The sequence below is a fragment of the Mustela putorius genome, unplaced genomic scaffold (genome assembly GCF_011764305.1).
Source record: "Mustela putorius furo isolate JIRA1106 unplaced genomic scaffold, ASM1176430v1.1 tig00003942_pilon_pilon_pilon, whole genome shotgun sequence".
NCBI lineage: Eukaryota > Metazoa > Chordata > Mammalia > Carnivora > Mustelidae > Mustela > Mustela putorius.
In genome coordinates, this window is record NW_025422087.1 from 4,138,448 (window position 1) to 4,150,852 (window position 12,405).

The following is a 12,405-nucleotide window of genomic DNA, read 5'->3' on the forward strand; positions in this document are numbered from 1 at the left end:
TGTATATCAGCACTCAGGTGAAAGGTGCTAAATGGCTTGACTGGGACAATTATTTCAGAATATTAGGACATTTGACTCTTTTTAAAGGAATATTAAAGAGAATTTATGTGTGATAACATCCTGGTTCTGTCTGATATTGAAAGACTTCTTATAGAGTGGAGATGATCATTGCAGTGGCCATGAACAGAGCCCAATTTGGATATCATCATGCTGAGATGGTAGATTTATAGCATGATGTTTTATTATTTCAAAATTAGCTGGCTTTGCACATATCTGGGAACTAATTTTGAAGTTTAGCTTATTTTTTGAATTTTAGTTTAACACAAAAGCAGATCGTGGAGAAAAGAGAAAAAAACTAACACTAATTGGAGCATCTATAAAGTTCTGTTACAAGCAATAATATTTATATTTCACCTTTGAGGCCAGTTTTATCATCTCCAGTCCTTCTGTAGGAGGAAACTGTAGTTCTAAAGTGTTGGGTGAACTCCCCAAGGTTATGCGGCTAATAAATGACAAGACTGGATTTCAACCCCAACAGCTCTACAGTCTGTGCCCACCTCATTCCTACAACCAACAGAATGTTAGCAAAAGATTATTTGTACATGCTTTCATGAATTACCACATACTGTTTAAAATTCCTGACGAATATTTGCCACGAAGTTGCTCTTTGCCCACTGCATGTCAGATTTCAAGATGTATGTCAATTTCACAATTCTTGGGTAACGTGCAACAGTAAGTGTTCATTCCATTCAGCTTCCTAAGCACTGTATACCTTTATTTATCATAGGACTAGCTGTCTGTTCTTGTCTCTCCTGCCTGCTGCCTTTCCTTCTGTTTGAGTTCCGTGAAGCTCCCACTGTGAGGGGCCTTTTCATAAAGGTGTGTTTGTGAATGTGCTTAAGCACATCCTACAAGATTAATTGTGGCCTGTTTATGATGGAGCCATATTAATATTGACTGTCCATGTATTCTCTATCTTGCTGTCAACTGATTTTGTTTGTTTGGCTTGGTTTTCCTTCACTATAGCGGATTTAAAGAAAGCCTCCGGTTCAAATGCTGCAAAATCCAATCTACCCAAATCTGGACTTCGGCCTCCCGGATACTCACGTCTCCCTGCAGCCAAGCTGGCGGCGTTTGGCTTTGTGCGGAGCTCCAGCGTGTCCTCGGTCTCCAGCACCCAGTCCGTGGACAGCGCACAGCCTGAGCAGAGCCGGCTGGCCAACCGTAAGTGGGCGGGGCGCTGCTCCCCAGTGGGATACGCCCCTCTGGCCGTCCTGGGGCAGGTGGACTGGCATGCGGGTGTAATAGTTTCATTTCTTTGTGTGTGAAATATTTGATTTAGCTATTTTAATCTACCATTGTTAGGATTTTAGAAAATAATCTACTGAAGAAAAAAAGGCTTTTGGCTCTATCCTTTTTCAGTTACGAGGAGTTAACGTGCTAGAAAAGGACGTTTAAATATAGAAAATGACTTGTCCAGGGACTGATTCCAGGAGGCCTTTGCTCCATGGATTCTACATAAGTCAAAGAAAGATCCAAATCAGGTGTTACAAGAAACATGTATTAATTAGTGGTGGTGAGAATCCTTTTAGTTACCTGGGATTACCTGTAATGCCTTCATTTTGTGGAACACTTGGCTGGACTTCTAAAAGTTAACCAAATGATGTTGAAAATTTTAAAAAGGCACAGCTGAACTTCTTCACTCTGTTCCCAGAAAGGTGCCCTTTAGCTGAAAGATGCTACTCTGGGCCTGGTTCCTGAGACTGATATTGTAAGTTATATGAATTAATAGTCTCAGACTAAATCACAAACAGCCACTGTTTCTAAAGAAGATCTGGAGGCTGCCCCATTCAGCTGAGCCTTTGATGACCAAAGCCCATCTCATCCTGTCAACTTCAAAGTCATTGTTATTGGATCTGAAGCCATGACATCTCAGATGCTGGTTAGCAAGAACTTGCCGGAAGGCTGGGGAAGTCTTAGAGGTTTTCATGTGCAGGGCTGTTTGGGAGGGATTACAGTAGTTGAATCAGGCTGAAGTCGTAATGGAAAGAGACAGAGAGCAGGATGGGGTGTGAAGGTAGAATTTGAGAGTGAGGTTGATTTTTTAATTTCCTTTCTCTGAGCTTGCTTTTTAGTCTTTCTTGGGTTTAGAGAGCTGATGTGCGCCACATTTGTACTTCTACAGTTCTAAATTTTGGTCTACCTAGTTATTCCTCAAAGTAGTACATTACATGATATCTGGATGTGTTTGTAGGCAGTTTCTGAGAGGTTTTTTGCTCACTTGGTTTCCTCAGTATGCTGCATCTCTGACCTGCTTTCACACAGGATTCACATTAGGAATACCCTTGTTATTATGGATTTCATCATGGCACAGTAGATGTCTCCAAATCTGAAATGTGACTACAATAAAGAACTTTTTACAAATATGGAACTCCTATTTTTAGATGTGTGTATGTGTATTGACAGTCTGAAAATTTTTAAATAGAGGAGCAACTATCTGTCATAGTTTTTAGTAGTAAAATTCCCAGTGGCATGTTTCTCTTTTAGAGGGACCATGAGTGATTTAAAACAAAATAAAACAAACAAACAAGCAGAAAAACCTCACATGGTATATATCTTTCCAAGGAAGATGCTAACATCTTGATTTCTTAAAAAATTAATAATAAGATGAATTGAGCTTTGTTCCCATGGCAGCAGCTTTTGCTAAAGAAGAGCTGACAGGTGTGGACAGAATAATTCCAGGTGTACTTAGGGCATTTTTCCCACCTCTGCTTCAGAGGACACCAGAGAGGGATACTGAGCACCCTGAGAGACAAGAGCCATAATGTGCCAGGGAAAACAACTCCTACTGTAAAGACTTCATATTAAAAGTAATACGTATTCACACCAAAAATGTGTAAGATATCTAGGAATCAGCCTAACCAAAGACATAAAAGATCTGTACCCTGAAAACTATAAAGCGCTTATGAAAGAAATTGAAGAGGACACAAAGAATTGGAAAAAGCATTCCGTGCTCAGGGATTGGAAGAGCAAACATTGTTAAAATATCTATACTACCCAGAGCAATTCTATACTTTTAATGCAATCCCTATCAAAATGCCACCAGAATATTTCACAGAGCTAGAGCAAACATCCTAAAATTTGTATGAACCACAAAAGACCCCAAGTAGCCAAAGCAATCTTGAAAAAGAAAAGGAGGGACACCTGGGTGGCACAATCAGTTAAGCATCTGACTCTTGATTTCAGCCAGGTTATGATCTCAGGCTTGTGGGATTGAGCCCCATGTCAGGCTCTGTGCTCAGTTGCAGGGTCTGCTTCTATTCCCTTCTCTCTGCCCATCCCTGTGCTCATGTTCCTTCTAAAATAAATAAATAAATCTTTAAAAAAAGAAAAAAAGACAAGGCTGGAGGCAACATGGCTCCAGACTTCAAGCTACATTACAAAGCTGTTACTTATCAAGACAGTATGGTACTGGCACAAAAATAGACAGAGATCAATGGAACAGAATAGAAAACCCAGAAACGGACCCTCGCCTATATGGTGAACTGATCTTTAACAAAGCAGAAAAGAATATCCAATGAAAAAAAGACAGTCTCTTCAACAAATAATGCTGGGAATATTGGACAGCCACATACAGAAGGATGAAACTGGACCACTTTCTTACACCATCCACAAAAGTAAATTCAAGATAGTTAAGAGATTTAAATGTGAGACAGGAATCCATCAAAATCCTAGAGGATAACACAGGCAGCAACCTCTTTGACCTCAGCCATAGCAACTTCTTACTAGACATGTCTCTGGAGGCAAGGGAAACAGAAACAAAACTAAACTATTGGGACTTCCTCAAGATGAAAAGCTTCTGCACACTAAAGGAAACAATAAAAAAACTAAAAGGCAGCCTACAGAATGAGAGAAAATATTTGCAGATGACTTATCTGATAAAGAGTTAGTATCCAAAATCTTTTTTTAAAGATTTTATTTATTTATTTGAGAGAGAGAGAAGGAGCACATGAGCAAGGGGGAGCACGCAAAGGGAGAGGCAGAGGGAGAAGCAGACTCCCTGCTGAGCTGGGGTTGTGGGGCTGGAACCTAGCACCCTGGGATCATGACCTGAGCCGAGGACAGGCTCAACCAAGTGAGCCACCCCAATACAGGCACCCTAGTATCCAAAATCTATAAAGAACTTCTCAAACTCAACACCCAAAAAACAAATAATCCGGTTAGGAAATGGGCAGAAGACAATGAATAGACCATTTTCAAAGAAAACATCCAGATGGCTGAAAGACGCATGAAAAGATACTCAACAACACTCGTCATCAGAGATATATAAATCAAAACCACAATGAGATGCCACCTCACACCCATCAGAATGGCTAAAATTAAGAACACAAGAAATAACAGGTGTTGGTGAGGACGTGGAGAAAGGGGAAATGTTCTTGCACTGTTGGTGGGAACACAAACTGGTGCAGCCACTCTGGAGAACAGTATGGAGGTTCCTCAGAAAGTTAAAAATAGAGCTTCCCTCTGACCCAGTGACTCCACTACTAGGTATTTTCCCAAAGAATAAAAAATACAGATTTGAAGGGGCACATGCATCCTGCTGCTTATGGCCACATTATCAACCATAGCCAACCTATGGAGAGAACCTAAATGTCCATCAACTGAAGAATGGATAAAGAAAATGTGGTATACAGGCACATGTACCCACACACACACTCTCACACAAATACTACTCAGCCATCAAAAAGAATAAAATCTTGCCATTTGCAAGATATGAATGGAGTTAGTGTATATTATGATAAGAGAAGTAAGCCAGTCAGAGAAGACAATAGATACTGTATGATTTCACTCATATGTGGAATTTAAGAAACAAAACAGATGAACATATGGGAGGGGGGAAGAGAGAGAGGAAACCTGTAAGAGGTTCTTAATGATAGAAAACAAACTGAAGGCTGATGGAGGGAGGTGGGTGGGGGATGGGCTAGATGGGCATTAAGGAGGGCACTTGTGATGAGCACTGGGTATTGCATGTAAGTGATGAATTACTGAATTGGCTTTTACTCCAGAAACCAATATTGCTGTGTTTGTTAACTAATTAGAACTTAAATAAAAATTTGAAAAGAAAAAAAATAAAGGTAATATGTATTCAGAATTCTATTTTAAAGAAAAAAATTAGAATTGACTTGAAATTATTTTCCACCTCACTAGATGTAAAATTTGTACTTCACCAATAGACCATGGAAAACCTTCTCATTTATTGGAATTGATATCTTAGTACTGTTAACACTCTGCTTATACTTGCTATTAGATTTAATGTCAAAAAAAATTTTGTTTCTGTTCTTTAGTGGAGAGATGCTGCTTTGATGATGAGGATTAAGTAAAATATGAAGCCTTTGAAAGAGCTGAAAGTCCTGAAATCAAACCCTAGGAGCAAAGCTTTGTGGGTTTAGCTCATCAAAACAGCTAGCATGATATCAGAATTGGTTCCTTTTTCCTTCTTGGAACATTGGCCTTTCTTCAAACAACACATGCACGTAGGATTCATTTTAGGAATACCACAGTCATTAGGAATTATAATGTGGCACAATAGGTGTCTCAAAATCTGAAGCATGACTATAATAAGGAGCTCTTTGGAAGTGTATGGCTTATATTTTTAGATACTCATGTGTGTATGAAATGTCTGAACAGTGTTCACAGTGACTGAAACATGCTGTATTTAGGACACTTTTCAGTGATTCTTTAAGAACTTAGTGTTTCCTGGATGACTTTGGCTTAGTTACAGCTCTCTCTCTCTGGTTTTCCTGGGTCCTGAGGGGCAGGTGACAATAAACATGGATTATGGAGAGAGCATGGGCCCCCCAGACCTGAGTCTCTGCTGTGTAGAATCCATCCTCTACCACCCTGGATGCAGGGAGGTAGTAGAGTGGTGGGGGGAGGTAGAAATGCAGCTGGAGAGGGGGACAGAGAGACTGCCATAAATGATCATGGCACAAGGGCATATGTCCACAGCTTTAAAATGATGTAACCTGGATCAACATTCCTGGGTTGGGATAGAGGATTTTAGTTTCTGATTAGGGTGATCGGGGACTTTCTTAGAGGGGTTGCATTTTGGGAAGTACAGATGGGCTCTGAGAGAGCTTTTGTAAGGGAGCTGTTGGTGCATCCAGAAAACCTCCTGAATTAAAGGGCTTTCCATTTCTTGTGCAACCTGACGGTTCATCATAGCATCACCCGTCTTCTGTACACCAAGGCCAACATGTTTGAGCTCCCCAAGGTTTGTTCTCATGGTGCATTCTCTTCCAGTTCTTTAGGCTTCCCCTTGCTCATCTTATCCGTGCTTTCAGCTCTCAGCACTTTGGCCACACTACCAACTCAATATCTGCACGCTGACCTCTTTCTAGAACTACCCATCCCCATTTCATATGATGCCAGACATCTCCAGCAGCCTGACCCGGGTTGCCCCAAACTGAACATTTCCCCCAAATGAATATTTTGTTATCTTTTACAGACTGGAACCCCCTTTCACCATTGTTCTGTCTGTTAATTATATCTGTGATTCAACTACTGAGCCTGGAAATTTTAGGACCAGCATTGCTTCTCACGTTCTTTTTGCCTTCCTTTCTATTCAGCGATCAAATCTGGTCAGGTCTCATTCTGTCATGTAATCCATCCTTGTTCTTCTCGTTATCTTAGTTTAAATCTATAGTACCTCTCACCTAAAGCATTCCTCATAAATCGTCATGCTGTAATTTGTAAGGCACATGGTCCTAAACAATTTTTCCTTTCACCCTGTTTTGATGGCTCCATGGTGCCCCTGTGCTTGCTACCATTCCTTGTTGGATGTTTCAGGTCCTCCATGACCTGTCCGGTTCCCTTCTCACCTCTCCCATATATCATCCCCTCGTGTACACCCCCAACTGGCCAACCAGAATTGTTCACTTTTTTCTCTGAGGGCTTTGTGCTTTTCCTGCCTTTGTGGCATTGGTGTAAACCATCTCCGGAATGCTCTCCCTCTTCACCCAACCAAATTTTTCTGAAGATTCTGCCATTTTCATGTGCAATTCAAATGCTACTTCCTCTTAAAAAAAAAAAAAATCTTCCTTCATCCGTGAACCTGAAGCCATCTTTTCTCCTGGGAACTTCTATGGCTCCTTGCTTGCATCCCTTTTGTGGATTACCACATGCTGTTTCATTGTACTTATTTGTTTCTCTGGGCTGTCTAACCTGCAGATCATAAGCTCTTTGAAGATAGGGTCTATGTCTTAATAATTTTAGTATCCTTCATGCTACCTACCATGACCTTTACAGTAGAAGAATTTCAGGAGAAATTCTTTCCCAATAGAAGTTTTCTTACATTTTCTCTTATGTAAGAGAGACCCCTGAATGTAAGTTTAGCAGCTTTCAGAAATATTTTGTAGTGGGAACTTATTTTCACTTTAATTAAGAGCTTCACGGGTCTTGATAGTTGGTGGAGTTCATCATCATTGCGGCTGTCAAAGTTTTCTAGAATCTCTAAAATGTTGCTTTTCTTGACTGTGGTATACTTAGAGATATTTTATGCTACTCGAAGAGTAGAAAAGATAATAGGCCATTTAAAGTGTATTTAGAGATGAATCATCATGTAGATTGATCTAATAGTCTCACATATATCTAATAACCTATGTATCTCCTTGTATGTAATTAGCTACTCCCAGAGAATTGGTCCAAAACCCTGCCATTGAGACTTTTCATGAGAGAATTTCAGAGTTGTGAAAATCAGACCTCTCAATTGAAGAGATTAGATATTTTCATTAAATCCTATAGTTTTATTTCTTATTTTAATACTTAAGTAAGTAGATGTTCTTTTAATTATCGAATAGGATTTGGGCTCTAGGGATAATAATCTGAAATGGAAAATCACTAGCCCTTTTAGAAGGTTAATCAATGAAAATAAGGGTTAATATGAAAGCTTTTTGTAATGTTAACTTCAGCATTCATGCTCATGAATATCATAAAATACATTTACATAAATAATACATTTGATTTTTCTGTATCTAACATGAATTTTAAGTAAGTTCAGGGTTGGCAAGAAGTATCATAAATAACTCTTACCAAAACAACCATTAATCTGCCTCGTGTTCCACTGGCAAAGAGGGAGTAATTTCTTATTCATGATAAAAGGAACCTAAAGGAACCTGTGTGGTCAGATTTCAGAGACGCTCTTGCATATTTGAGTTTAAGCCTCATTGACATTGTACATTCCATTTTGAAACACTCCGGATAATGATCATGTCCATGTCCACCCGGAGATGGCATTAGCATGTTTTGTTTTTAAATTGACCATTTTTGGTTGAAAGTAAGATAAAGTGAAATTTGGGGGGTGATAGGTAGGTAGGATTATGGTAGGATTATGGTAGGGGGATTGTGGTAGAAACCATGTCTAGTTGAACTGCCTCATTTTTCTTGGCTATCTGGTTTTGTGACTATCAGGACTGTCCATTTCCCTTCCCCAGTCCAGCCCTCTTTCAACATCTGTTGTAGGGTAAGCACAGAGCTCAGTGTTGCAGCTCTTGTGATCAGGACACCAAGATATTACTCCTGCAAAGTTAGAATCCAATGGGGAGATAGAAGCACGAAAAGAAATCCATGTAGGGAACTGTGAGTATTGCTGTGGCTGAAGATTGCACAGCATTTGGTGGGTGGGGGAAAAAAGGGGGATATATGAAGAGGGGAGCCCTAACCTTCCTGAGTTGAGGGTGAGGAAAGTCCTCATACCCTTCAGATCCTCTCCTGGCTATCTCAGCGCTAGTGCATTTTATCTTCAGACTTAATTATTCCACATTTTAAGTAACAACAGTGTTCTGGCTTTGCTAAAATAATCAGGCACCATCTCCTCCCCCCAAAAAGATGAAAAAAGATAGGTAAATTTTTTATGATCCTTGAAGCTAGATGATGGTGCTATGAGGGTTTCATGTACTATTACTTTTTTTGTATATTTGAAAATTTCCATAAAAGATTAAAATCCCATATTCCTTCTGTATTGGCTTTCATTTCTTCAGAAACCATGTAGCGGGGTGCCTGGGTGGCTCAGTCGGTTAAAGCCTCTGCCTTTGGCTCAGGTCATGATCTCAGGGTTCTGGGATCGAGTCCTGCTTCGGGCTCTCTCTGCTTAGTGGGGAACCTGCTTCCCCCACCACCGCCTGCCTCTCTGCCTACTTGTGATCTCTGTCTGTCAAATAAATAAATAAAATCTTTAAAAAAAAAAAAAAGAAACCTTGTAGCATAGTGGTGAAGGATGTCGTCTCTGGAGGTAGGCTACCTGGGTTTGCATCTCCCCTCTGCCATTTGCTAGCTCTGTGACTTCAGGCAAGTTACCTAATCTCTCCATGCTCTGTTTTCTCATTGTAAAATATTAAAAGGAAGTGTAACAAAACACTGTAGGATTGGGAATATTAAATGGAATTAATGAATGCACAGTGTTCAGAAAAGAGCCTAGTATAGTCATAATGACAGTGGCTCAACATCATTTCCATTCATTGGCCACATGCCTAAAGTTCTGTGTGGAGAAGGATTTTAAAAGCTCAGTTGGAAAAATGACCATGATGGCTTAACTGTGTCTGACATGGGGTAAAGAACGTGTTAATGAGTATATAGAATTCAGGGAGACGACGTCTTTTTCATTTCTAAATTTTTATACTCCCCTCTGTCTGCCATGTATGGTGAATACGTCTCTGAACATTAAGATGAAACATCTGTCATTTATGTGGCATGAAGGTGACAGTTCTAGAATTCGATTTTCATGGGGGTCTCTTTTGGGCTGTAAGCTTCAGGCTGTTCAGAAATTAATAAATTTGGGCAAAGAAAGTCACATTTTGTTTTCTTTATCTAAAGGGGTTCTGCCAAGCCTTTATTTAGCATGTGATCATTTAAGGAAATACCTTCACTTGGGTTCCTTTTAAATGAAACATATTTATGCAAGGTGACTAAGACATAGCCCATTAATTGAAGCTGATGGCATTTAGAACCTCTGCTAGAAATAGAAACTGAGAGTTGGATCTGATTTTATTTCTTTGCCATTCTAATGTCTAGGAAAAAGTGGGAGCGTTTGATTTTGTCGTGTGTAAAGAGCCTCACGCAGCTTCACCTTCTCATTTTGCTAGAGTCTAATTTCTATTGTACTAGGGTTTTACTTTGTCGGAGATCTCAGTCTGGTGTAGGTGGGTGGGGAAAAGAGAAGAGTGAGAACAAAAACCAAAATAAGCCTCTGATTTTTTCTGGAAATGAGGAAGTCAAACACATGTCACTGATGGATTTAAATATCTATTTCCCTGGGATCTGTAATTATGTAATTTAAAGTATTCTTTATAAGGAAAAAATAGAATCATTTTCACTGAATCTTGCTGTTATTTTTCCAGATTCTTCCCACACATTCAGTTTTCTTCTTTCTTTTCTTCCTTCACACTCATTTACACAGGAAGATGTTCTTCTGAGTTCTATGCAGCATTGCCTGTGAGTGAAAGTATTTTCTTTATTGCTTGAGTAACACCTAGTTTATCCACCTAGATTCAGATATGTGAGCCACAATGTTAGAAGTCACATTGTCCCTCAAAGGTTTATAAGTGCCGTAGTCTAGCATGTTGTAGCTTATTCAAGATATTTAATGAAAAGAGGATACTTTGAACTATGGAAAAGTGGTCAAGGTAAGAAATATGCCACACTTATGTACATAACATGCTTCAAATCAGCACTTATGATAATAGAATAATTTGGGGGAAAGTCAGTTAACCTCAGTGGACTCAATTTTTATTATAAATTTAGAAGAGATTGAATTAAACAAATTGGCCTCTTTTGGCTCTCAATAGCTAGGATCCTGTGATTTCACTCTGTTAAAATTATGGAACCATTTACGATTCTTGAGTGGTGAATAATCAGAAGAGTATTTGAGAACAATTACTGTGATAATTGTGAGCCAAGGCATTTGGACAAGGGAGACTGGGTGTGAGTGGTCTTAGCACTGCCAAAATTAGGGATGCTTTCCTTCTGACCAGACCTTCCTTTTGTTATTTTTTCTTTGTCATATGAGACAGAAATTTCAGAACACTAACAAACAGCAGCCCAAAGGTTTTACTGCCCTGCTTTTTATCTATGAGATGCAGGGCTATGAGGTTCTTGGAAGTCCCCTTTTTGCCTCTGTACTCTCCCTAATATGGCGCCTCTTGGATTAATCGTCAAGGACTACAAGAGATGGGAAGTGTGGGGGCAGGGGTTTTCATGCCTTTGATTGCTTTTAGCTTTCACAGAAAGGATAGGTCAGAGGTAACATTCCATCACAACTTAACACCACTAGGGACAGTGACAGAGGAGAAATAAAAAGCAATCGAGCATAACTTTTAGACTCATATTGACTTCTTACAGGAACTTTGCCAACAGTACATGCTTTCTTGTATTGCCATAACACACACAGGCTGTCTTCTGGGAAGGTTCATAACGATCCTTGTAATAATACCTTCCTCAAGGCGGTAGACAGGGGTCACAGATTGATAATTCCTTCTGCTTTCAGTGAGAAAGAGAATAAATTTCATGATGTCAGTGGATTCTCTGGTCCCATAACAGGCAGCAGTTAGGAGGAGAAGATTAGTGGGAACCCGAAATAGGGGTCAGTGGTAGGGATGAAAAGAAAGGGCTGAATGTGAGAGAGTCAGAACTGACAGGTCAAGAGCAACTGTGAGGGTGAGTGGCAGGAAGAATGAGGATGAGGGCACCGCTTGCAGAACTGTGGGCTCGGGAGTGGGGTCTGAGGGGCTCTCATCATGTCAGGGTCCCAGAAAAGCATTCCTATAAATTCATCCAGATTTACAGACATACTGGAATGACATTAAGGAGAGCAGCCGTGAGTGCCCTCAGGTGGGAACAGGGATGGGACACATGCAGGGCATGACCGTCTAGATCAGGAGCAGGGAACAACCAGGGAAGGCATGGTCAGTGAGTGGGGGGGGAGTACCAGGAGAGCCCAGGGAGGAGAGACATTCATGGAAAGGAGATGGTCAGTCAATGCAGTCTGTGCTGCACAGACTGACCCTCTCAACATGGAGAAGAGTGGGAATGCAGATTTAGTGATTAGGAGTCACTGGGAGCTTTGATGTTAGTTTGAACAGACAGATGAAGGCAGGAATCAGGTTACAAGGGGTAAGGCAGGTGAGGATGGAGAAAACATGTGAATGTTAGGATGTTTGGTGGAGAAAAATGAAGACCCAGCCAGTGGAGGAGCAGAGAAAGTTGTTTTGTGATAAGTTTCACCCTCCCCCTCGTTTTTAAAAAGCAAAGATAAGAATGTTTATGATCCAAGAGGAAGGCTCTAGTGATGAAGAAGCCATGAAAGATAAAAGCCCATGAGGATGATGGATGGAGTAATTCCTGGAGCAAACA

At 40.2% G+C, this 12,405-nt stretch overlaps 1 protein-coding gene across 2 annotated transcripts in view; it reads left to right on the forward strand.

The window, feature by feature from the left end:
- The window catches only part of MTUS2 (microtubule associated scaffold protein 2), a 567,457-nt gene that overhangs the window by 242,457 nt on the left and 312,595 nt on the right, over window positions 1-12,405 (forward strand). For both annotated transcript variants that reach the window (XM_045069540.1, XM_045069541.1), the window contains exon 5: window positions 1,027-1,224. In XM_045069540.1, coding sequence (XP_044925475.1) covers window positions 1,027-1,224 — 198 coding nt within the window. The remainder of the gene's footprint in view (window positions 1-1,026; window positions 1,225-12,405) is intronic.